At 39.9% G+C, this 25,112-nt stretch overlaps 3 protein-coding genes and 3 pseudogenes across 5 annotated transcripts; 5 read left to right on the plus strand and 1 right to left on the minus strand.

The window, feature by feature from the left end:
- The first annotated feature begins 991 nt into the window (after positions 1–991).
- Positions 992–2,068, plus strand: LOC141822351 (uncharacterized; annotated as a pseudogene).
- Positions 2,069–2,765: 697 nt separating this feature from the next.
- On the plus strand, positions 2,766–4,033 carry LOC141821469 (glycosyltransferase BC10-like; annotated as a pseudogene).
- Positions 4,034–7,311: 3,278 nt separating this feature from the next.
- On the minus strand, positions 7,312–8,262 carry LOC141822161 (putative calcium-binding protein CML23). The gene has a single exon (XM_074709592.1). The coding sequence runs from the start codon at positions 8,254–8,256 to the stop codon at positions 7,714–7,716; it is 543 nt and encodes a 180-aa protein (XP_074565693.1). The 5' UTR covers positions 8,257–8,262; the 3' UTR covers positions 7,312–7,713.
- Positions 8,263–8,718: 456 nt separating this feature from the next.
- Positions 8,719–15,040, plus strand: LOC141822374 (uncharacterized). Of its 3 annotated transcripts, XM_074709821.1 has the most exons (12): positions 8,719–8,814; positions 8,897–8,989; positions 9,074–9,138; positions 9,653–9,710; positions 11,307–11,396; positions 12,827–12,911; positions 13,011–13,106; positions 13,992–14,176; positions 14,255–14,343; positions 14,581–14,680; positions 14,756–14,804; positions 14,948–15,029. In XM_074709821.1, exons 1-11 carry the CDS (start codon positions 8,761–8,763, stop codon positions 14,795–14,797), a joined length of 957 nt encoding a protein of 318 aa, XP_074565922.1. In that variant the 5' UTR covers positions 8,719–8,760; the 3' UTR covers positions 14,798–14,804; positions 14,948–15,029. The 3 variants fall into 3 exon arrangements, with proteins under 3 accessions (XP_074565922.1, XP_074565921.1, XP_074565923.1); XM_074709820.1 differs by having other exon boundaries at positions 14,756–15,040; XM_074709822.1 differs by lacking the exon at positions 11,307–11,396 and having other exon boundaries at positions 14,756–15,040.
- Positions 15,041–18,181: 3,141 nt separating this feature from the next.
- Positions 18,182–21,192, plus strand: LOC141821470 (transcription factor bHLH30-like). The gene is made up of 3 exons (XM_074708892.1): positions 18,182–18,307; positions 19,241–19,819; positions 20,369–21,192. The coding sequence occupies exons 1-3, from the start codon at positions 18,182–18,184 to the stop codon at positions 20,894–20,896; spliced, it is 1,233 nt and encodes a 410-aa protein (XP_074564993.1). The 3' UTR covers positions 20,897–21,192.
- Positions 21,193–22,467: 1,275 nt separating this feature from the next.
- LOC141822416 (partner of Y14 and mago-like) lies at positions 22,468–25,034 on the plus strand (annotated as a pseudogene).
- Positions 25,035–25,112: the final 78 nt, after the last annotated feature.

Consider the following 25,112-nt stretch of genomic DNA (forward strand, 5'->3'; position numbering starts at 1 on the left):
GTATATGATGTGAGTCATGAATAGTCCTTACTAATATTAGTTTGATTAATATTCTGTTATTTGTATTCTTTGATGGATTCTGTAGCCTAATACCTTGTTTACTTGGGGAGAGGAGAACAGAGCTTCTAGTTTCAAGCACTCCATTTACTCAGAGATTACTGTGCTCAACGAGAGCTTCTCAACGAGATCAAATTGTTTCTCCTCTTGATTTCTTGATGCAAAATGTTAGTATAATAATGTTAATTATCGTAAATCATAAGTAATTGGAAATATTAATCGACTTAGTATAGGGGGAAGACACGTCAGACATTTGCAACTAACATAGAATTTTTGTTTTCATTTGCTCTAATCTTCCATGAAAATATAATAATAATCATTGAGTAAAAATACTAAATTATGATGTTTTTGTAGATAATTTTAAAATAATGATTGTGATTATTAATATTAATCGATTCGGAAAAGTGAATATTAAATTATTAATAAACAAATAGAATTAGATTTCGGGATACAAACAATGCATGTGAATTAGGTCTACTATCAAATCAAATGACCAAACATTTAATAGGCCCATTTAAAGCCCAGTGGATTAAATTAAATGAGATATTCGGGCGAGCACCGCACGTGTTCCGCCTGCCCTATCTCCCCTCTCGTTCCGATTCCACTGCAGTGCACGCTTACGTCATGTGACAGCGACGTGTTCTGCCCGAATACTTTTATTACCGATCCATAAAAATAGTAAAATAAAAGATCAAGCTTCGAATTTTAAATAAGTTGAATATTTTAAAGCTCGATTTCTAAAAGTTGTATTCTGAATTAATCTAATAGACAAATAAATAAATAAATAAATAAATAAATAAAGACTTGACTATTTTCGATCCAGACACATTATAAAAAAATAAATTAGCGAAAGAGAATTGTCGTCACCGATTCTCTGCCATCTACCGGGGGTGTCCCGACTCACGTTGGGTAGCTATTTACTATTTTGCCTCCACGAGCTCGGGAGCTGGATACGGTCACCGCTTCCTGGAAGCCGCGGATCCATGTTGTTTTCCGCAGAGACGGAGCACCAGCCACCGGAGACATCGCCGGCGCTTCCGGCGGAGCCGCTTGGCTAGGAGGAGAAAGGGAATAGCTTCCGCAGTTTATCGCTCCCGATCATGAAGACGTGGGGGAACAAGCGAGTGCTTCGCTGCGTGAGCGTGAACAGCACGGGCGAGGGAGTCGCCGGATGTGCCGACGGCGCGGGCGAGCAACATCTGAAGGCAGGAAGTGGCGACGGCAGAAGCGCGGTGGATGAAGTGAGGGACAAACTCTTGGTTCGCCTCCGGGAGGCGGCGGATCGAATCAATCTGATATTCCAGCGAGCGCCTGCATCGTCCCCTTCCAAGGGCGACGACCACGTGACGGAAGCGGTTCCGCCCGAGGAGGCCGAAACGGAGCCGCCGTCATCGCGGGCGTGGAAGCTGCGGACGAGGCGAAGGGGGGCTAGGGGTTCCTGCTGCGGGCGAGAAAAGATCGGGGCGGCTGCTCAGGTCAGGGAGCATGGAGCGGAGCGAACGGCCTAATTTCTCCGTCACGCTTACGAGGGACGAGATCGACGAGGACATCTACGCCGTGACCGGCCACAGGGCACGCCGCCGACCCCGACAGCGGCCTCGTGTCGTCCAGAAGCAGCTCGATGTGAGTCCTTTCCTCGTTTGCATCATCAATCTTCCTCCCCCCAATCTGAAAAATCTCTGCTCTTACTTCCGACTCATTTCCACCGCCATTGATGGGCGAAAAACCTTTTTGGTACCAGATGCTGTTTCCTGGCTCATGGCTTTCGGAGATCACCGCCGACGCCTACAAGGTTCCCGATTAGAAGCGGACACCGCCGGCCTCAATCCGCCATTGATTCATCTCCTCCTCCACAAAAACCAGCAAGTAAGCCATCTTTATCGACTCACCCGTCGTCGTTTCCCTGTAGTTTAATCGAATCAAGATCCAGAAAAGCTAGCTTTTTGGCGATTCCACCGAGCCTTATCTGCTATAACAGTGACAATTGTTTGCAAGCGTATCTTCGCATGGTTTGGATTGGACAGACGAATTTGTGCTCTGTTCATCGCTCCGATTAATCTCTTCCTCGTTTCGGGAATCGGGAGGAAGAAGAAAGGATCGGCATAAAATTCTTTATGATTTAAAGCATTTTTTTAAAATTTCTTGAGGCATGCGAGGAAATTAAATATTTTTTTAAAAATAATTTGTTTTGGAACCGAATGAGCTCTCCGTCATGTCCTTGGTTCAAATGGGCCGGTCTTGGGCTGGGAATGTGGGTCGTCATGCAATGGCCCAACATGGACGATATCATCAAATGGTCAGAAGAAAAATTATTAAATTTAAAAAATAAGATTTATTTAGTCTATCGAGATGGGTATGACCTTGACTTTGTGAATTCTCTTATTTTTTCCCCTATTTAATCCGATTAAATTAAAGGTGCTCAAAATTTTAATTTAGTGCCACCATAAATATATAATAGGATTGATAAAAAAATGGAATATGTCACTTTTGCAGTCTCATGCGATCGCTCCTCATGATCATCTGTGAAGAAGTAAATCAAGAAACTACAGTTGCCACGACGACAAAAGGATATTGCTCGGTTTCATCGAAATTCAAATTCTTGTACTCTTTTGTAAGTCTATTTCGTTGTAACTAACTCAGCTATGTCCCACGACAGCTATAATAGTATTCTCTTCTGCAAAAGAGATAGATGAAATGAAATTGCAAAAATGAAGCTCCCCATTTCCCTGTTCCTCCAATCTCTTCTCCTATGTGGCCTCGGCTTTGCTCTCGGTACCTTCTCTAGCTTCTACCTCACCCCTCCTACCCTGCAATTCTTCCTCCAACATTCTTCAACTCCGCTGCCGCCGCCCTCCCTGGGCCATCACACGCAGGCCTCCGCCAAGCAGCCGCCACGCAGGCCTCCGCCAAGCAGCCTGGCGGCGGCGGTGGCTTAGGTGAATTCCACGAGCTTAGAGAGGTAACGCACGACATGACGGAGGAGGAGCTGCTGTGGAGGGCATCCATGGTGGCAAAGGTCAAGAAGCTGCCATTCGAGCACAGGCCCAAGGTGGCGTTCCTGTTTCTCACCCGAGGGGAGCTGCCCCTTGCTCCTCTGTGGGAGAGGTTCTTCGAGGGGAATGAGGGGTCGTACTCCATCTATGTGCATGCCGACCCCGACTTCAATGGCTCAGAACCAGAACCCCATGGATCGGTGTTCCAGTGCCGACGAATTCCCAGCAAAGTCAGTTCTTCTTCTTCTCTCCCTCCCCGAAAATTGATCGCTTTAGTTCGTATTTTTGTTATCGTCGTCGTCGTCGTTGTTGTTTATTTCAGACGGTGAGTTGGGGAGGGATGAACATGATGGAGGCCGAGCGCCGGCTCCTGGCCAACGCCCTCCTCGACTTCTCCAATCAGAGGTTTGTCCTCCTCTCCGAGTCCTGCATCCCGCTCTTCGACTTCCCCACCGTCTACTCCTACCTCATCAACTCCTCCCGCGTCCACGTCGAGTCCAGAGACGTCCCCGGCCGCGCGGGCCGCGGCCGCTTCCGGGCGCGGTTCCGCCCCCGGCTGCAGCCCCGGCAATGGCGCAAGGGCTCGCAGTGGTTCGAGGTCGACCGCGAAGTCGCAGTCGAGGTCGTGGCCGACAGGGACTACTTCCCGCTCTTCCAGAAGCACTGCAGCCGCTGCTACGCCGACGAGCACTACTTGCCGACGCTGGTGGGCGCGCGGTTCCCGGAGCGGACCCACAACCGGAGCGTGACGTGGGTGGACTGGTCGAGGGGCCTGCCGCATCCGGCGATGTATTCGGGGGAGCGGAGAGGACGTGACGGCGAAGTTGCTGGAGACGATTAGGAACGGGAGCAGCTGCAACTACAACGGCTGGGCCACCAGGACTTGCTTCTTGTTCGCCAGGAAGTTCTCGCCCAGTTCTCTGCGGAGGCTCATGAGGTTCGCGCCGGAGCTGATGAAGCTCAAATCAAAGAAAATTGGTTGATTCATTAATTCTGTGTGATGAACAAGGGAACAAACTGGTGATCGGTATGCCAATACAGATCAAATCCTGTGTCTTTGAACAGATCATTTCTAGGCTTTTTGCAACTTTTATTAGAGTCTCATGGAGCAGCAAACGAACAGTCAAAAAAAAAAAATTTAAAATTAAAATAAAAAGGAGAACGATCCTAATCCTATATTTTGATCATTGAATAAATTCAGAAAATTAAGTGACTTTTGACTAGGTGTTTCGGAGTCATTGATGTCCCCGGGGCAATGGTGTCGCGGTAGGACATTCAGATTGTCATCCAGGCATCTACGGTTCGATCTCCAGCTACAATGTATTTGTAGTAATTTTCCTTCAAATGAAGAGCGCAATCAAAGGATGTTGGGCGTCTGGGCTGGCCACTGCGTGCACTTTCCGATTTACCCTTGGTGGTCGGTGGAAAATTTCCGTGGGACCGGACCGGTCACTCCCAGAAATAGTCAATGAGATTAATTGAGATTTATCATAATTTTTTTCAGAGTCATTGATTATTTGAATATTTCGTGCATGCGCTGCCTATGTTTCGCATTTAGATAGACTAGCTTGCTTGGGGATGAATTTTTTGTACCAATTAGTTAAGTGTGAAATCAAAAATTAAAAATTTTATTGAAGATTTTTTTTTTCTAAAAATATTTATTTATGGAGGATCAAATTCAATGAATTATAGATATTTTTTTATATTTTTGATAGGTTGGCTTGAATTAGAATGGATTGAAATTTTTTTAACTCACTATGACGAGAGACTGACTCATCCCACCATGGATCGACCCTTCCTATCATGGATTAGTTTGTATGATAGTTCTAAGAGTATGTCAAATAAATCTTTTTTAGATTAACTATTTAAAATAATACTATTAGCATTGTTTTAATATCAGGATAGGATGCCTAATGTCGTTGGCAAATTAAATTTGATAAACATTAAAAGGGCATCTTATTTTTTAACCATAAGGATGTTTCATTTTGATTTTTTTTATCAAAAATATATTCTACCTCAACAATCCTTGTCAAATGACACAAATATCTTCTGGCTCAATTATGACACACACATTCAATCTTGGCACAATTGATCAGTTATATGAATAAGATAAAATCAATTACAGTAGTTATGATTTTGTAGTTGTTACAATTCATAACCGTTACAATTATAATTTTTTTTATAATCATAACAATTATGAAATTGTAACTACTATAGCTACAACAGTTCTAACTATTACGATTTTGTAATTACTATAACTATTAAAAAATCGTTATGATTTTATAACTACTATAACTATTATAATAATTATAATTTTATAACTATTACAATATAACAATTATAAAACTTAAGTATTGTTGAATAGATCAAATCCATTGATATACTCTATTTGATGCGATGAAATACTCTTTTCAAAAGAAAAATTAAAATGGAACGTCTGGCATGATTTAGAAAAAAAAAGGAAATGCAATTTATTTATTTATTTTTGACTTTTGTCCAATTAAATTCGATGCTGGACTGCTACGATTTTAAACGAAAAAACAATATCTCAATTTTAACAAGTGAAAGGATATTAACGTGATGTGTATGCCTGTGGCAAATTAAATTCGATGTTGGACTGCAACGATTTTAAACAAAAAAAATTATCTCAATTTTAATAAGTCAAAGGATATTAAATGTTGATGTGAAATGATCTCGAATGGACCACCGGACCTCATCCGATTGGGCTGCCAATCAAATCTTTTTCGACGAATGAGTGAGAGCTTAACAATTTAAATGCATTTAAAGCAAGATTCGAAATCTTAAACCGTGTCGGTATTTTAATTTTTAATTAAAACAATATTATTTCATTATCGAGCCGGTGGCAAATTAAATTCGATTTTTATTTTTCATCTGGAATGCTACTATTTTAATATTATCTTATATAAAAATAAATTTTAAAAAATATTATCTCAATTTTAGAGGACACATTTAACAAAGGACACCAAATGAAACACCCTTCCCCTTAATGATTTAGAAAATGAGAGTCGCTCAGTTGACAATAGTTATGCTTCCTAGAAAATAAAGCACTCTAGAAAAAGGAGAAGCCAGATCCATCCTGACTGAAAGGATAACCATTCCCAGGCTTGAGGTCTTCATTATATTTATTTATTTATTTTATTTTTTTAAAAAAATCATTATATTTATTAAAATTGATACGGTGTAATCAATTAAATCAGATAGCATGTTCTGTATCTATTTGGATTGTTATTTATCGATGGAACAAAATTATTGAAATGGACAAAGATCGAATCTTGACAAAATCGAAATAATATTTCTTTGTCGTTGCTAATGAAATTATTATTTACCTACTCATAAATGATCATGGACTGTTAAAATGGCGGATTCATCTTAATGTTAAAGTGGATTGTTATTTATTTGTTCTAGAGCATGATTGAGTTAGTTAGTACAAAATAGATTTATTGAATCTAAATAAAATCGAGACAATGTTTTATCTAGTAGTGGGCAACTGTTATTTTCTGATTTAGTTTCTTATTATAATCATGAAATCGATCACATGATCACTGAGACGACACATTCCATCGTGCATATTGTTATTTATTTTATTCAGCCCATTCACATCACGCCAGTTTACCAAATCGTGCATGCTAAATGACACTCTACGGCACCAAACGTGAAGCAATAAAACAATATAATATCAGGAAGAAAGAAAAATAGACAGCATTTTCTTTTCACTGCATTTTACATGCATCAGATATCTCTCAATGAGCATAAATCTTGGATAGAATATAAATTAAAAAACAAGAGAATAATTGAACGATAATTATCTTAACTATGTCCTGGTTTATGCAATCAAGTTAGAGATTTCCTATCAGGTCGGCAACTTCTATGGAAATACAATTCAAAGTCATTCTTTCATGAAACATCTGGGATAGAAGCAACATAAGTCCATTTGAGCAATCAAACAAAATGTCATTACATCAATCGATCGAATCATTTAGAATTAGCTGTGTGTGCATCAACAAACTGAGATCATTCAGTTATATAATTGCTTTCTCGTGTACTCATCTTCATGTTAGTTTGTTGTCAATTTTGCAGGTAGAGAAACAGACCAATTTATACATACAATTGATGCTTTTTACGATAGAACAAACAAAAATTTTCAGACTCGAGCCAATGAACACTACCAATTGAGCAACTGTTGAAGAAGAGGATTGTTTCTATCCGCTCTTTCAGCTGAGAAGGGGTAGAAAAGGGGGGCTCTGCGGGTTGAATAAGACGGCCCTAAAACAAAGAGCAGAGGAAAGAAGGTTCTTCCGTTTTGTGTGAGGAAAAGCCGAGGAAGAACGAGGAGAGATCGATGCAATATGTTTTACATAGGATGCAATAGAAGGAATAAAATGTGAAATTATTGACATTCATCCGTCCTTCACCAGATCTAGGCGAAAGGAGCTTGAAGAGATCTTCTAATCGATTTTCGAATGATTCAATAAACAACTGAAGCTCGCGCTCATAAAGAGAACAATATCTAACATTCATGGAGGAAACGTTGAAATCTTGAATTTGATTAGAGGAATCAATCATGTTTGTGAAACAACCCTAATAGAAAACTAGTTCTCGTATAGAGGATATAGTAGTGTTATCAGCGAGTTATTACCTAATCTCATGGCAACCGATCGCCTGATGCTCCAGTGGGGTTTCCTTCTCCATCGCGGGAACCACCGCCGCCCATCATCTTTCTAAACTCCTGGAAATTGACGCTTCCGTCGCCGTCCGAGTCGACGGATCGGATCATCCGCGTGCAGTCCGTCATCGAGCATTTCTCCCCCAGGCTCCTCAGCACGTGGTGGAGCTCCCCCACCGATATAAGCCCGTCATTGTTGAGATCGTACATCCGGAAGGCATCCCTGAGCTCCGCCTCCGCGGCGCCGCGGGAGACGTCGAGGTGGAAGGCGGCGAACTCCTGGAAGTCAACGAATCCATCGCGGTCCGTGTCCATCTCGGCAATCATGTCGCGGATCTCGTCCGGCGACGGATCGGAACCCAGTGCGCGGAGGACGGCAGCGAGCTCCGAGGCGGAGATCCGCCCGTCGGAGTCGGAGTCGAAGCGGGCAAACACCTTCTCCAACTCATCCATCCGATGCAAGCCAACGGACGGCGAGCGCGACTGCGACGAGGACGACAACGACGCCTGGTCCTTCGCCATTAGAGGGACTGGCGAAGCTTTTGAGGCCCGAATCCCCCCTCTTTCGATTTATATAGAAAAGTGGGGCACCGCCGTATTCATCGCGAAAGAAAGCGAAAGGTAATATAAAATAAGATAAATATGGAAAATAATTTTTTTCGCCACAATTATGCGCCACGATTTTGTTATAGAAATGTCACGGAGCATTTTACCTAAAAGAATTTTATAAATTAAAGTATTTGCCAAACACATTTTTTATATTTTTTTACTGAAAAAAATATTTTTTATATTTTGTCAAATTTAAATTTTAGTTCAGCGTAAAATCACTAATTTTATTGGTTAAAAATTATTGTTTTTTTAAACGTGCAGATTAAAAGGTTTTTTTTTCACTCTCGTCCGACCCGCACCGTTTCGGATTGCGGGTCGGATTGTGGCTCTGCATTTCCAACCCGCCCTCGGGCTAGTATTTCATCCCATGGAGGAGAGACGGCGGCGTTGGCCGGCGGCCTTGTTGTGGCGACGGCGATGTCGAAGATAGAGCTGAAGCTTTCCCGTCCCAGCCGCGTCTACCACCCCGGAGTTTGTAATCTCCCCTTCTCCTGCTCCTCCTTGGTTTTCATTATCCTTATCACGAATTCTTTCTCTCTTTGCTTCAATCCAGGAATTGATCCAGGGCAAGATCGTTACCGCACTCGCTGCTCCCATCTCATATCAGAAGATCCTAGTCACTGCCACCGGAACCGTCAATATTCAGGTGGAAAGAACTTGATCTCCTCTTGTTCCTAGTTCTCTAGCCGGAGTCGAATTGGGTTGTACTAACCCTTGTCCTGTGCAAAAGGTTCGGCAGGGCGTCACTGGTGTGATTGATTCTCTCTACGGCGTCGTCAAGCCCATACGCATCCTGTGAGCCTCCTCTCATCTACGTATGCATCTTTTTTGAGGTCATCTTTCCACTGGAATCTAGATCAACAATGTTAGCTCGTTCAAGTAGGCTTCCGTGTGACTATGCCAAGTCATTGTTTTCGCAACTGAATTCGTGCTAGTGTTCCTTGTTGAATTCTTCACATGTATAAACAACACAAACGATGTTGCTGTGATTATGCTTCTGAGCTTAGGGTGCATAATCCATGTTTTTTCCCCTTGCCTTCGTTGTCGCAGCCAACAAGCATGATTTGAACTAAAGTTTGAATACTTGTTTTCAAATATGCATATAATCCTTCTTGTTTGTGGATCAATATTGCCGTTCTTGTTGCTGAGGAGAAATCTGGTATATTGTTTTAATTATATTTAGCGTATTAATGTATACTTCTACACAAAAGGACTTTTTGCTACAACAATATCAGGATGCAGCTTTTCCCTTAGCTAATGTTAAGTTGATCCTTGGATTAGGTTGCAAATAATTTTGTTTTCTGAACAGAAAAAAGTGTTTTGAAGTTGCAGCTTCCGCTGGAAAATTAGGTCCAGGTACAACAGAGGTAAGAATCTTTTGGGTATATGATTTCAGTTTGTTAGAAAGAGTAGGCATTCGCAACCAAGTCTTATATTTATTTAGTCTAGTTTCCTAATTTTTAGATTAGGTAGTTAGTTTAGAGTCTATAAATACATAAAGCATAAAGTGTAATCTTATTTGTGATAACCAAATAGGCACCTCTATAATAAAAAATTACCAATAAAGTGTCCCTTTAGTTTTCTCCTGAAAATGCCCTTGTTTTTTTTTGCAGTGAAATTACCAAAATAGTGCCCCTTTGTTAATTCTCCTGAAAATGCTCTTGTTCTGGTTTTTGCAACTCAGCTTGTGCTATGAAAAGTTACATATATGCTCATCCCCTGATCAACTTTGAGAAGCTAAAGTTGAATATTTTAGGTATTCATTACTCCTAAAATAGATCATTTTACCCTAAATTTAGGTGCAAGCTGATTTCTTTGCCATTTTGAGAGCACAAGCTGATTTGATAATCATCTTAGTGTGTGAGCATCACATATTTGTTCTATATTCAATTTTGATAATATAAAAAAATTCAAAATTTTAGGTATACGAGAGTCTAAAATAGGTCATTTTTTGCTTTAAGTTTGGGCATAACCTGATTTGCAAAGCTTATAGTCTCAAAATTACATATTTTCACTGTATTTAACTTTGGGTAGGCCAAAATTCAACATTTCAGGCACCTAGAATCTCATGATAGGTCATTTTTGCTCTAAATTTGGGTCCACTCATTTGCAAATCAATTACTAATTGGCTTGCTCTCTGAAAATGCAATTATATATATATATATATATATATTTGGAGTGAAAGTTGATTTGCTAAAAAAGCCTAAAACGAAATATTTGCACCATATTTAACTTTGAGAAGGTAAAACTTAAAGGTTGAGTTTTAGACATTCAGATTGCATAATAATAATTTTTGTTGTAAATTTTGGTTGCAATCTTATTTGATGTGTTATGAAAAATATTATTCTGTGCATTTTTTAGAATCAAGCTGATTTCAAATCAGCTTGTAGTCATAAAATCACATATTTTCACAAATAATCAATTTTGGGAGGTAAAATTTTAACATTTTAGGCATCTAGGAGTTCAAAAAGGTTAATTTTTTCTCTGAATTTGCATGCAAACTGATATGCAAATCAGTTTGTACACAAGATTTGAAGGGAATTACCACAAACAAGTGAATTTTCAGGAGAAGAAACCAAGGGGTACTTTTTGGTAATTATAATTTTAGAGGCGCCTTTTGGTATATCTTAGGGATGCTTTTTGGTAAAATGCCGTTGTTTTAACTATGGCCACCTATAAAAAATTTGGAAACATCCATTCATGAGCCTCTCTCTTTCTAATTTAAAATGGTTAAAAAGTTCACAAAATGTGTAATTCTTAGGTTTTCACACACGTAGATTCAAGAAGAAATGCTCTTTTGTAGAATCTATAGAAATTATACCAAGATAGAAGCAATATCTTTTCTGTATATTTATTCTTGTTAAGATTATTGGTGGAATGCAAAATTACTTTCAAATGTTCAGATGCAGTGATTGCTTTTTAATTTCTCTTATCAAGGTTTTGTTGTCTTGTTTTGTTTTAAGACGCCATTCTCCTTTACATTGAGTCCTCAAGAAAATGAAACTGTTGCAACATTCTATGAGACATTTCATGGGGGAAATATTAGCATCCAGGTACTCTAGTTTTGATCCTTCAACTGAGCTTGCTTAACCTGCAGATAGGTTACCTGTTTAAACATGCTGCAAATGTTTAACAAAGATTTGTTCACTAGCTAAGCTCAATACATTACAATCTGAGATACCTTCAATTTTATTTTTTCTGTCCATTTAGCAAAAATAGCTTGGCTACTAAAGCCTACGTGCTAGTATGGATAGACATGCCAGAGATTGGATAAAGTTTTTGAAACAGAATGCTTATTCCCAACATCCAAGATTTAAAGCTACATAATGTTATTAAAAGTTATTTGCATAACTGAAACACCTTGTCACAACCTGCATCATGCTCTGCCAAAGGCAAAGGTCTTAAGGAAAAAGGATAATAAAAAGAATTTATGCAAGTTAGATGGTTGATGTAAAGTAGGAATCATATTTTAAACTTTGTAAGAGATTTTTTGGGTTGATTAAGAGAATAAGATATTTTAGTCTTTTTGTTGGTAATTGTCCTGATGTTTTAGGAGAATAAGGTATTTTTGTTATAAGTTTACTTAGGAAATGATTTTATTCTGGTTTATTTCATGTTTGTTTTGGAGTCTTTAAAAGAGAACCCACTCCACCATATTATGTTCTTAATAATATTTGCTTTCGGTGAAATGTGCTTTGGTACTATCTATTGGTGTCGCCATATCAGAGCTGAATCCTGATTTGGTTAGTTTTCTCTTCTCTTCTATATCGTTCATTGCACTCGCATCACAGCCTCTTTTTCTTCCTGCAATCTGCAATCTCAGTGACAACTGTTGCAACTTTCCGATCTGCAATGCTGCTTAAGGACTTCCTCTTGTTTTTAGCACAAGTCATTCCCTTCCCCATTAAATGCCCTATGCTCTCTGTTCACTGACAAAATGTTTTCCCATCGTGCCAAATGCTGGAAATTTTGAAAAATATTTTTCAGCAAAGCATTTTCTGTGAAACGAGCGGACCCTAAGTGAAAATTCTGGCTTATCTCTTGGATGAGATGAGGGCTCTTACTTATAGGAGTTCCCTTGTAATTTCCTTTTCTTGGTGGCATGACTGGCTTTCTTCTTTCTAGATTTCTTATGTAGTCATTTCCTTCAAGGACTGCCTGCTTGATGTCTTCTTTGTCCCTATCTAGTGTGCCAAGAGTGGAAGATGCATGATGTATATACAAAATTGTTTGATGATGTATCATTGTGAACATTTATATGTAAAAGAAAAGCCTATGGAACTTGCATTACCAGTTGTGCAGTACTTATTTACTATCAGGGCTTGCATTTTGTACATACTGACCATGTTTGGTACACAAGCATAACACATTTTTCTAACTTCCAATTACTTGCTGCTTATTCAATTCAGAATAACCACTGATTGCCTCACTGAACATCCATTCAATCTATGAGATTGTTAATTTCTGATTCTTTTCCAAATAGTATCTTATAACAGCAGATGTAATGAGAGGTTACCTACATAAATCATTGTCCACTACATTGGAGTTCATAGTAGAAAATGAGAAAGGTAAAAAACTTAACATCTTATGCTAGATTTATGATTTGATCACCTTTCCTTTTTTATGGTTAAAACATATGGTTGCTTTGTAAACTGCTTCTTTTTCAGTGAATCTGTTGTCGTCACCTCCTCCACCTGAATTTGCTCGCTTTTACATTACTCAGGATACTCAAAAGCACCAACTGCTTCCTGAACTGCTTACTGGTCAATTTTCCTTTTTTTGTTTGTGCTGTACTTCTATATATTTTATTTTTTAAAAAAGAGTATTGTTCAATGTTATTATATCTAAAAGCATTCTTAATAGTGAATTTGCTATTGTTCTAAGTGGGTTTCTAAGAGTCATTTATTCTGTCACATCTTGTTATGATCAGTTCACAACAAATTATAGAACTCTGCCAATTGTGTATCAAAATGGATCGGGTTCTTGGACCACAATTTAGGGCACAACCAAATGAGTACAACTGTTGTCAAGCTCAGTCAAGGCCGAATGTGTCACAGTTTGGCTCAGTCAAGATGATTATGGGTTGAGGATTGATACTCTTCCGGTTTGTCTGGTTTGAAGGAGCAGTTTGACCTGAAGTGGGTTGGGTCTGGAACAGGTCTGTTAATGTGCAATCTGAATTGCAGAGCTCCAACCTCTTGGTAGTAGACAATTAATTTAACTTGGTTCAGACATAGAATGAGGATGATTGCAATAATCATAAGGAATTCAATTATGATCCTTTAATAACATTAGCATTCTTACCCATCAGAGTTTATAATTTCTTATGTACCTACTATTTGTAATTGTTGCAACTTACAAATATAAAGATCATGTTGTATTTTTTGTATATTATGGCAGGCATACAGTATCTAGGATGTGCTGACAATTAATAATAATTTTATGATTATAATTATTGTCAAATGATTTCTTTAGAATGATTGCATATACATCTGCATAATTTGAAAAAATCACATGCACAAGGTGATTAGTCACATTCCATGCCACTTGGCTACACCTTTTAAATTCTTCAGTCTAGTAGATGTCATTTTCATCCAACAAAGACAATTGTAACATACTTAGATCACTATGCTATTTTTCTGGAACAGGCCATTTTAAAATTACAGGAAAAATTTTAACCCAATGTTCTTTGAAGGATCCGATAACTGGTGACCTAACTGTGGAGACATCTGCAGTTCCTATAGAATCTATCGATATTCAGTTACGTCGAGTTGAATCTATTCTTGTAGGGGAGAAGATTATCACTGACACATCAGTTATCCAGACTACACAGGTATTGTCTGCAACTATGTTGTGAAATGTGTATGGTAACTTCTGACTTCTGAGGATGAAAACATCTGCTGTATGTCAGATAGCAGATGGAGATATTTGTCGTTTGGTGACTTTGCCAATCTATGTCTTAATTCCTCGCTTGCTGGTGTGCCCTAGTTTGTCAGCTGGGTATGATTTTTTCCAATTATTTTTGCTTCCATATGTTTGAATGCTACACTTGTTCATACAGATACACCTTATTCTCCTGTACATCAAGATAACAAATGTTCATGTTTTCAGTCAACTATTGTATCATTTTCAAAAGTGTGATTTGTCGTTTACTTGTCTTTTTTATTTTCTTAATAATGACTGGAAAATCAAGTATATCAAATGCTCACACAGGAACATATTTAATACTATGTGCAGGTCATTTTCAATTGAGTTCCAGGTCTCCATTATCATCAGCTTCCAGTCTCAACTATCCAAGCTATATCCTAAGTCTGACCTTAGAACTCCAATGCCATGGGTGAGCGTTTAAATAGCTATTTGTTCAAGGTTGTATCAGTTTATTGTATATTGACTGAAGTTTTTTTAAATACAGTTGGCAATGTTGACTTTACCCATCAGAGTATTCCGAACATAATGCTTAGGTATTCTTCTTGCTGCAAGTGTAGTGATTCTTTTTGTTAGTCCAATATCGTAACTGGTTGCGTCATAGGGGATCTTCGATGAACTTCTTACGAGTAATGCCATATTATATGTTATTGGAAGTTGCTCGTCTTATTTTCTGCAGCTTATCGACAGGCTTGTTGTAACAATTCTGACGGAACGAGGTTGCCTGTTGCCACTAGTATGTATTGTCTTTTTTACATTCGGACTAGTTAATCAGAAGCATAGGTTTCTTAAAAGTCAATACTAAAACCTTCTGACTCAGACTATGCCTGACTCAGTCGACTATGCCTGATCGGAAATCCTTTTCAGATCGCCCAAACTTTCTGGCTAAGTCGACTATGCTTGAGTCCGTCTAGAATTGAATCTACCCTCGTCTGATTATAAGTCATTTAGCTTGTCTCACTAGTTTACCTTGTGCATGTTTCTTTCTAACTTCTCATCCCTCGGATGTTAACTCCTGTGTTATTCTTCTTGTTCTACCGGAAGTACTCTTCGATAATTTTCCATCTCTCAGATGCATGAAATTTGTTAGTTCCCTTTGCATGTTATTCTTCTTGCTCGCTTGTGTCTTTTGTCAAGATTTTGCTATTTCGGATACTCTTCATCCTTTTCGGTCCCTCAGTGTCCTATACGACTCTTCATCATTTTCGCTTGTGTCTTTTGTCAAGATTTTGCTACCATGTGTCTTCTGGTCATCCGATCCTGCTTACATTGGATCCTTATTGCTAGATCAGTTTCTATGTGTCTTCTGGTCGCTTAATTCAGATGTTCAGTCGATCGATCCAACCTCCAGTGCAGTATAGATAAGGATAAAATTGTGCATTGGTCGATTGAACCACTGGTCCTGTCGATCGAAAATCCTTTGTCGGTCGTCCAAACCTTCATGACTTAGTCGACTATGTTTGAGTTCATCTAGAGTTGATTCTATCCTCGTCCGATTATAAGTCACTTAGCTCTCGTTTCACTAGCTTATCTTGTGCATGGTTCCTCTTAGTTTCTCATCCCTCCAATGTTCACTCTTGTGTCATCCTTCTCGCTTCATCGGCTCCCTCGGATACTCTTTTGTAGTTTTTCGTCCTTCGGATTCACCAAATCTGTTAGCTCCCTTTGCGTGTTATCTTTTTCGCTCGCTTGTATCTTCTGTCAAGATCTTGTCATCTCTAGTATTCATCATCCTTTTCATTCCCTCTAGTGTCCCATATAACCTTTTATCGTATTTCGATGCATCCTCAGTCATCGGAAATCTATATACTCCTAAGCCGCTGTGCACTTAAATACACATATAAGAAACACAAGTAAAATATGATTTAAATTTATTTAACAACACATCAAAATAATCATGGTTACCCACTTAAATTTTGAACTATTTGAAAAAGGAAAAGGTCCACTTTCCCCTTCTCCATCATCCATCCATTCATCCATTCCCCTAAATATATCTAAAGAAACAGAGACATCCAGTTCGTTAACCTCACTATCTCTACTTGGCTATAAAGTTCGAAGAATACATTACCCAAGTGCGTGCCTGTTGTTTTCACCTCTCCAGTGGCACACAACGAAATGGAGTGCCCCATGAGTATTCCTTGCCTCCTCGCCTCTATCTCCATTCGCTCACGTGGAATTCTTCATGCCCTCTAACTAATTAGTCGATCGGAGACTTCAAACCAATACGTGTTGTCTCTTCGCCTCCTTCCCCAACTAGATGCTTACACAGACGATATCTTCTTAGAGCCTCTGTCAACTCAACCATTTCATGACCTACAGACTTTTCCAAATATCTTCTTTTGCACCGCAATTCAATTATATATGTGATCTACGCAAGGCAATGCTATTACTGACATCATCTCCATCAACAGCACTGGCTAGCTAGGCTAGCACTACTGCATATATCGATTACAGTAGCACTTATTTAATAGGATCGATTCATCTTGATCGATTCTGATTTGGGGTGTGGTGGAAGAAGAGCATGATTGAGATGGATGTTTGATTGGCAAAAGTGATATTAGTGATTCATGATGATGATGATGATGACAAACGCAAAGCCAGGCAAGGCAAGGCAAGGCAACAAGGGGGACCAACTCGTGCGCATGTGCCTGCCCGGACACCCAAGCCACTGTATGTGTGCATGCATGCCCTGCTGGTTCAGTAAACATCCATCTTTCGGAAATACTCAAATGGAGAATTAAAATAGGCCTAATTCATATCCATTTTTTTCTTTTCTTTTTTTTTTCACCAAAATAATTTCAAATCTCATTGTCATTTTGATCAATTGATTCATCATCATTCATTGGCAAAAAAATTAAAATGGATCATATATTTAAAAATATCTCAACCTAAATTATTCATTGGTACTATTTTTATGAGAAAATATTACAATTTGAAAGGAGTCCGTTGGTCCTCTTCTTTCATCAGAATTGCACGATGCATTTCTTATTGTTATCATAGGTTCTTCTTGTTGAAAATTATAGAAATTGAGATATGCGATGAGTGGAAATAAAACCCCAACTCATTTTTTGATTGTTAATTCGATTTGTGTAGATATTTAAACTTTAGTTGATTGATTAAGTTGTGTTATATTCTTAAATAGATGTTGAAAATAATTTCAAATTTCAACTAGAATTAAGGGTTAGATCCAAATATTTTAATTTAGGTTCGTTTTCAATTCCTTAAATTTGAAATTCAAACTTTTAATTATGAAAATCGATTTATATTAATGTTTAAAACTTTCAAAAATTTCAACTTATTTTTAAAAAGTATTTTAATTTTTTAAAATTGGATAATTTGATTGTGAAAAGGTTGATGATTATAATTGTGAAATATAATTTTTAAAAATTATTATGCATAATTATGAAATAAAATATAAAATTTAGAATTAAAAAAAAAATTTATTTGAATTCGTCCTCGTTCGAAATTCTAACTACGTTGCTACTCACCATAGATATAAATTAATTTTTATTATTTAGTATCTAATTATAAAAAATACATAAAAGTAAAATAGATTTAAATGATCATTATCAGTTTTATTATTTAATTTTTTATTAATCTTCTTGTATATTATAATTTTTATACGTAAATTTAAGGGGCCATCATGAGTTTAATAACGTATTATTTTTTTTAAAAATAAACTTTTTGATATTATTAATGATTTTAGTATGAAATTCCTTGATTAAATAATTAAAATTTTATTTTATTTTCATTCTATTCAATTCAATTCAATTTAGTTTAATTCGATTTAAATAAAACAATAATTTTTTATTTTCATTTAGGACTCCTATCCTATCCTATGCGACATTAAGGAAACGAAGTACAAGTTTTCTTCTCACCAGCCTCCTGAGGATTTTGATGGGACTCCTCATCCATGGACCTGGTTGGGCGGATCAGCCCTGCGTCCACCTCTTCAACTTGCTCTGCTTCAACCCAAGACCGGTGTGACCTCCCGGCGATGGAGGCACCGCCTTCAGCGGCGCTTGCGCCGTCAATGGCTGTTTCTCAACACAATGGCCGGTGACGGAGCTATCATCTTCCTTGAGGAGTGGATCAAATTAGCTAAAGCTTCCAATCCGTCGACACTCTCGCCAATTCCGCCGGCCTCTTAAGGTGCCACTGAAGATCATCTCTGCCAATTTCCAGCACTCGCAACGGCGAAAATATAATCAATAAACGACAAGTTTACTGTAAAATTGTAAACAACTCGCAGCATGCATTAAAGTGGAACCGGAGACCAGTCGCATGATCTCACGCACCAAATCCGATCACGAACTGAAGGCGCAGCAGCAGCAGAGGCAAAATAGATAGTCGAGATCATGTTGCTGAAACATGCATGCATCATTTATCCAAACACAGAGCTGAGAGCGACAGCCCCACTGACGCCACCCCCTCCCCTCCCCTCCGCAACCCTGCACCCTGCGCCCTGCAATAGAAGCTCAAGAAGAAGTGTATTCCAAGACACAATCATTACTTCGTTCCGGAGAGGCAGAGCAGGAGGCGTGGAACTGGAAATCGAAATCCCCTCCTAATCTTTTTATATATTTTTCTTTCTTTTATTTTATTTTCCCCTCGCAGTACTCGATTCATCAGAACTGGTCGCTTGATCTTGCGTTTGCTTTCTCTAGCTGTTCTGTGCTTTTTTATATGCGTGTTTAATTTAGTGGCACTGAGTTGTTGTCGGTGGAGAAGAGGTGTAATAATAGGGCTACGAGGTGAGCCGTCTTGGATTTCGGCATGGGAAGTCGCAGAGCTAGCGAATCGCGTAAGAGCCAAGTAATAATTCTCTCGATCTTCTTCCCTTTCCTCCAATCCGCATGAGGGTTTAAGCTCGCTGCTATACGCCCAAAGGGGGAGACAAAAAGTTGCTCTTCCTCTCTGCGCCCATCATGCGACCACGCCGTGGACGATGTCCATCGATTGATTCCTGCAGCTGATATATATATATGTGCATGTGTTCCTCTGTTTGTATTTCAAGAATCGAGTCGATATGGAAGGCAACAGCGACGACGCCGGTGAATTCCAAGTCGTCTATGATCAACCGCAGCAGCAAGAAGCGGCGGCGGCGGAGGAAGGAACGGTTTCAATCCACAACGACTGCACTATCGCAACCACTTCCACGATCCTTCCCTGGCCGGCCCTCCTGATCCCGCCTACGACGATGCCGCCGCCGTCTTCTTTCTACCACGATCTCTACGGCGCGCGGCGGCCCTTCCAATTCGCCTACGACCGCGGGGGGCCGTCTTCGTCGTCGGCCGCGGATCCGCTGGGACTGGCGGCGCTCTATAACTGCAGCAGCAACTACCTCGGCAGCGCGGGCGGCCGGCCGGGGATGCTGATGTCGTCCGTCGCGGCGGCCCCTTTCGAGATGGGCAAGATGACGGCGCAGGAGATCATGGACGCGAAAGCGCTGGCGGCGTCGAAGAGCCACAGCGAGGCCGAGCGCCGCCGCCGGGAGCGCATCAACGCTCACCTCGCCCGCCTCCGAAGCCTCCTCCCCAGCACCACCAAAGTAAGCAATTAATTACCGATAAAATCGATTAACCTCTTTGAGAATCAATCTTCCATGTAGCCTACACACATCTATAATTACCCTAGATACATAGAGACAAAGTCGGAGGAGGAGCCGCCTCTTTGACATGAAAAAGAGGAACCAGGGAGAAGAAGCAGGCAAAAAGCTTCCATGGAGAGAGAGTAGTTGCCGGAAGGAGGAGCAGTCGCAGGAAGCACGCGCACAGCGCACTCGCCTGTGTCAGAGAAAAAGGAATTAATATTGCACCAGTTGCAGAGACTTGCCTGATTCTCGACCTCCTCGCCGACGCAAATTCCATTTCTATGTGGAAGCGTGCATGCAACCACTGATCAACTTCCTCCGCTCCCGCCTCGCAGCTTCCCCTTCCCCATTTTTAATTCCTGCTTCTATTTTTAACATAGAATCATATTCTTTGCAGATATATCGATTTCTCAGCTAAGAAAAGATCGAATCTTGTTCGTGTAATTTGATAATTTGCTTTGCGATTCTGTATGTGGTGAGTAATCGATTTGATCCTATCATAAGTAGACGGACAAGGCGTCGTTGCTGGCGGAGGTGATCCAGCACGTCAAGGAACTGAAGCGCCAGACCTCTGAGATCGCCGAGGAGAGCTCACTTCCGACGGAGACCGACGACCTCACGGTCGTCTCCGCCGACGACGTGGAAGCCAGCGGCAGCGCGCATGAGTCCCTAGTCCGCGCCTCCCTCTGCTGCGACGACCGCGCCGACCTCCTCCCCGACCTCATCAAATCCCTCAAGGCCCTCAAGCTCCGTTCGCTCAAGGCCGACATCACCACCCTCGCCGGTCGCATCAAGATCGTCCTCCTCATCGCCCACGACGACGACGACGACAGCGACGACCACCACCTCCAACTGCCCTCCCTCGCCACGATCCAAGACGCGTTGAAGGCTGTCATGGAGCGCGCAGCAACACCGGCATCCGCCGCCTCCTCCTCGGCCGCGGACGACTCCTCCGCCACCATCAGCAAGCGGCAGCGCACCGCCACCTCCGCCGCCGCCGGCCTGCCCAGCTTCCTCGAGCACAGGTCGGTGTGAGGCCCGTGGACGATACACTCATAGCCCGATCGCACGCGCGCATGCATGCATGTGATATGGAAAGTATAAGTGTGCTAATTTATGCGTTGTTCAATCGATTGCATGCCCACCATTCGCTGCAGAGGACCAGTGCTTTAACTGTTGTTACACCAATTAGGGTTTCTTGGTTTTTATATATTGAAGAGGTGCTAAAGGAGTGTTCCAATGGTAGAGCAAAAGGAAAGGGTGGATCTTTTTCGTAACGAGAGTGGACTGCTTGTACAACAATATCATGAACACATTGATCAGGGATCAGATCAGGGGGAACAAATCAACTAGTTTCTTGTTTTGTTTTGATTTGATTTCATGTATCTTAATTTGTTGTTCACTTAATTGGACTTGCAGTGCTGGCACAGTGCATGCATGCAAGTGCATGTCATCAACGTGTAGCACAAGGCATGAAATGAATCATCATCAGTTCTTAGATTGGATCTTGGAGTTTGTATTAAACTATTAGTGATTAAGATACAGATTTAATTTGCTCACTGAATGTGCATGTTCATACTGTTTTTACTAAGATTTTACGTACCAAGATGGAGTTTCTACCTTACTGCACCAGTGAGTTTCTTGAATGAGATCATGAAGGTGTTTACATGTTTTGTTCTGTCAAAATATATTCATTGTCCTATATTCATCCATTTTTCAAAAATGTCCTAAATGACTAACATATAAAATAACCCGAGTTGTCTATTAATATTCCAAATCTTAGACTAACTCATAAAAAGTAGAATAAAAATAGTTTTCTCAATTAAACATGTATTACATGAATTATCTACTAACATCGAGTGTTGTTTTCTGTGCTCCATCCTATAAAATATATTGACTGTGATTTATAACTATCAAGATATTTTAACCGGAATACTTTGAAGGTCAATAGTTATTCAATGTAATCATCTATGGAGTCTAGCTCTATGATGCTTCAACAAGTCTATTTATAGTTTTAAATGAGCAATTTAGGTAGTTTATAATCATTAAAACATTTTAGTTAAAATTAGAAATTATCCAATTTGACCATCTTATATGATTAAATTATATAATTTTGTCTCATCAAAGTGTTATTCTCAAACATTCGATGGCACAAATGATTAAGTGTTTTAGCAAAAACAATTTAGTGGATAAAAACAATATAATTTGATGGCACAAATGATTAAGTGTTTTAGCAAAAACAATTTAGTGGATAAAAACAATATAATTTGGCAACATAAAATCCTCTCATCAAGTGTTCTAACTACATCCTCTTCATCAAAAGGTGAAATTTGTTATCCCAGCGGCCTCATATGGTCGGTTTCACGATCATCTGTGAAGAGATAAATCGAGAAACTATAATTGATCCTAACGAAGAAGGACATTGTCTCGACGAAAACATGTTCTAACTACATCCTCAATATGTTGTATTTAGACAACTCCACAAGCAAATTAAACCCAACCCACGGCCCACGGCCCACGAAAGAAAGCCACCCGAATCCATACCCAAGTGGTCAATAATGGGCACTAGAGAAGACACCAAAAACTGTGATCGGCCCGCGGTGGCGATGGCCAAGGCTGGCGGCGGCCCCCCTACGATCCGTCTCCTCTCCATCCCCAACGAGGGGGAGCGCGTGCTCGCGCCCACCCGGAGGCCCAACGGTACCCTCAGAAAGCCCATTCGCATCCGCGCCGGATACGTCCCCTACCAGTCCAAGGGCGCCCTTTTCCTTCCTCAAATCTCCTCTTTGATTTGATAAAGGTTGAATATTGTTATGGTCATTGGGCTAAAGGTGCCTTCTTTTTGGCACCCGGCACAGGGCGCAATGTCTTCACGGATACAGTTAAGAAAATCGAGCGAGACCACAGTGCCCCCAGATGACAAAGACCAAATCGGCAAGGAGAAACGAGAGGAAAAAGGAGAAAAGGCATCAGGTTTCCTATCTTTTACACCCATCTCTTTGTTGTTGTCGCCTATTTTTGCAAATTGATATGTTCGCTAGTTAATTAAATAAGCATCACAGCTAGGCTGAGTGAACATGAGGGTTCTTGGAGGAGTATAAGGAAGCAATCAGGAATATACACACAAAGATGTGGCTTCCTTTGTTGTACTCTTTTAATCTACTACTTGCATCAACATGTAAGAGCTGATGTATCTTTTCATCAACTCAACATAACTACTAGTTTGGTGGAAAGAATTTGACAAATAAGTCAAATAGGTAGACTGAGCTTGATACAAATTAGCAGCTATAAATAGACATGTATCAGTTTCATGTTAACATAATTCATAATTGTTATAAGTTTCCTGGTTCTCTATTTGGTTTTCCAAGTGAAGCTAAAAAAAGTTCTGTAGTTTGTAGCAAAAGGAACTACAAAGATTGCATATTGGACAAAAGACAAACAGCCTGAGGCTTTCAAGAAAAAAATAGGAGTTAGAGGGTCTCATTTTATGAACTATTTTACACATGTTACTCCAATTCTCTACCCAACTCTTCTATTTTCCCAAGTGAAGCTATAATGCTCTGTAGCAAAAGGAACTATAAAAGATTTGCATATTCGACAAAAAAACTATCCTGAGGCTTTTCAAGAAAATAGGAAATAGAGGATCTCCTCATATGAACAACTATTTTACACACATTACTCTAATTCTCTACCTAACTTGTCTTTCAAACTTTTGAAATTATTTCACCTAAAATTTATGTTGAATCAATATCTGTTACTTCACAAAGTTGTACATATGTTTTTTTTTTTGAAATTTATTATAATCTCGTAATGTCTTCTGTAATCCCTAGAAGAAGATAGGACTTGCCTGCCAATACTCTTTTGTAAATTGCCTGATTAATAATGCTGCATCTTTGGGCTTCGTAGGATTTTTTTACTTCATGTGTCTATCATTTTAGGTTTATAGAGGTAATTTGAGTTTGCATATATTGTTGTTATGTTATTCTTTCAAATATTTTTAGGGATGTATCGCCTCTGATTGCTTTGAATTTATCTTGAGGCCTTTGCTTGCTACATAGAGCTCAACTACCCTGTAGCTTCATATTGCCATTGGTGGCTTTGTTCTTATAATCTAAAAGATATCTCCTAATTTTATTAGGCTGCACTTGAAAAAGAAAAAAACATGGTTTCTGAAGGAGCCGAGGCGGCAAGGACTGCTAAATTTGTTTCTGCTGATAGAACATCTCAAATAGAGGAATTTGTTGAAGCTGTTACAGAGCAGATAAGTTGAATAACCTTCGCGGCAATACCAGAGCTGTCAAACTCTTCTGCAGAAGCAGTGGAAGTTTCAAAAACCAAGTCTTCAATTCGAGCACTTAAAAAGACAGTAATTCAAAGCCTGTATATGGTTCTGGTTCTATTCTTTCTTTCGCTTTTTATATTACAGCCAATTACTTCCTAACAAAATAGGATCGATGTTCATGTAGCCATTCATTTAGAAACAATTGCCTCCTGACGAACTTAAACTAATACCATACTTTCTGAAATTTCTAAAGATCTCCATTTGCAGATTCGTCTAGCAGAAGCTACGCTAGTGGGTGATCAACAAGGTTTGAAACCTGAACAGACGGAGAAGATGAGAAAAGTCCGAGAGTGGCATGAGGAACTAAATCTCTTAGAAAACAGATCGAGGGAGTCACTCTCATGAGCTCGACAAACTTTTAGGCCATTCTAATTTATTGTGGCCACAAGTTGCAAGTTCTTATCTGATATTTGATCTTCTCGTGTGAGCTCCGGACACCGTTCTAACTGTGTGCACTGAATCTGTATCAGGTCTGATCTTGATGGTGTGTGCCTGAACGCATTCCTCTCACGGCGACGTGGGTTTCGTCTTTCGACATTCTTGATGGTGATTACAATCCCTGCCATTTGGAACTTTGAAGATCATCTCACAAGTTGGCGAGGAGTTATTTGACAAACGATTCAGCCTCGTTGTTTGAATGGCTACTCCAATGATTCGAGATAGATTTGGGTTCACTTCAAACAAAGGTCAACGTAGATCTTGGTTCTCCCCCTGCCATTGGAAGTTGGACTGGAAGACAATTAGTCAAAACTGTTTGAAGTCAACCTAATTTTCCATATCTTTTGTAGAGATAGTCTTGGTGGCATACCAAGTCTCTTGAACCGAGTAGCTGGGATTGTCAGATGTTTGGACAGCAATTGCTCGGCGCGAGTAGCTAAGAACTTTGATTAGTGCCCAGCTAAGGAATAG

This window comes from Curcuma longa, chromosome 2 (genome assembly GCF_044706935.1).
Source record: "Curcuma longa cultivar G26 ecotype Majalengka, Jawa Barat chromosome 2, ITB_CL_G26_1.1, whole genome shotgun sequence".
NCBI classification, from domain to species: Eukaryota; Viridiplantae; Streptophyta; class Magnoliopsida; order Zingiberales; family Zingiberaceae; genus Curcuma; species Curcuma longa.

Excerpts from the sequence above, each read along its gene's own strand:
- LOC141822161 (XM_074709592.1), bottom strand. The coding sequence starts at position 8,256 with ATGGCGAAGGACCAGGCGTCGTTGTCGTCCTCGTCGCAGTCGCGCTCG.
- LOC141822374 (XM_074709820.1), top strand. The coding sequence starts at position 8,761 with ATGTCGAAGATAGAGCTGAAGCTTTCCCGTCCCAGCCGCGTCTACCAC. Across the intron at positions 14,177-14,254 it reads CAGTTATCCAGACTACACAG|ATAGCAGATGGAGATATTTG; the intron begins GTATTGTCTGCA and ends GCTGTATGTCAG. Across the intron at positions 14,344-14,580 it reads TGCCCTAGTTTGTCAGCTGG|GTCATTTTCAATTGAGTTCC; the intron begins GTATGATTTTTT and ends TACTATGTGCAG.
- LOC141821470 (XM_074708892.1), top strand. The coding sequence starts at position 18,182 with ATGGACCTGGTTGGGCGGATCAGCCCTGCGTCCACCTCTTCAACTTGC. Across the intron at positions 18,308-19,240 it reads CGCTTGCGCCGTCAATGGCT|CTGATATATATATATGTGCA; the intron begins GTTTCTCAACAC and ends TGATTCCTGCAG. Across the intron at positions 19,820-20,368 it reads TCCTCCCCAGCACCACCAAA|ACGGACAAGGCGTCGTTGCT; the intron begins GTAAGCAATTAA and ends TATCATAAGTAG.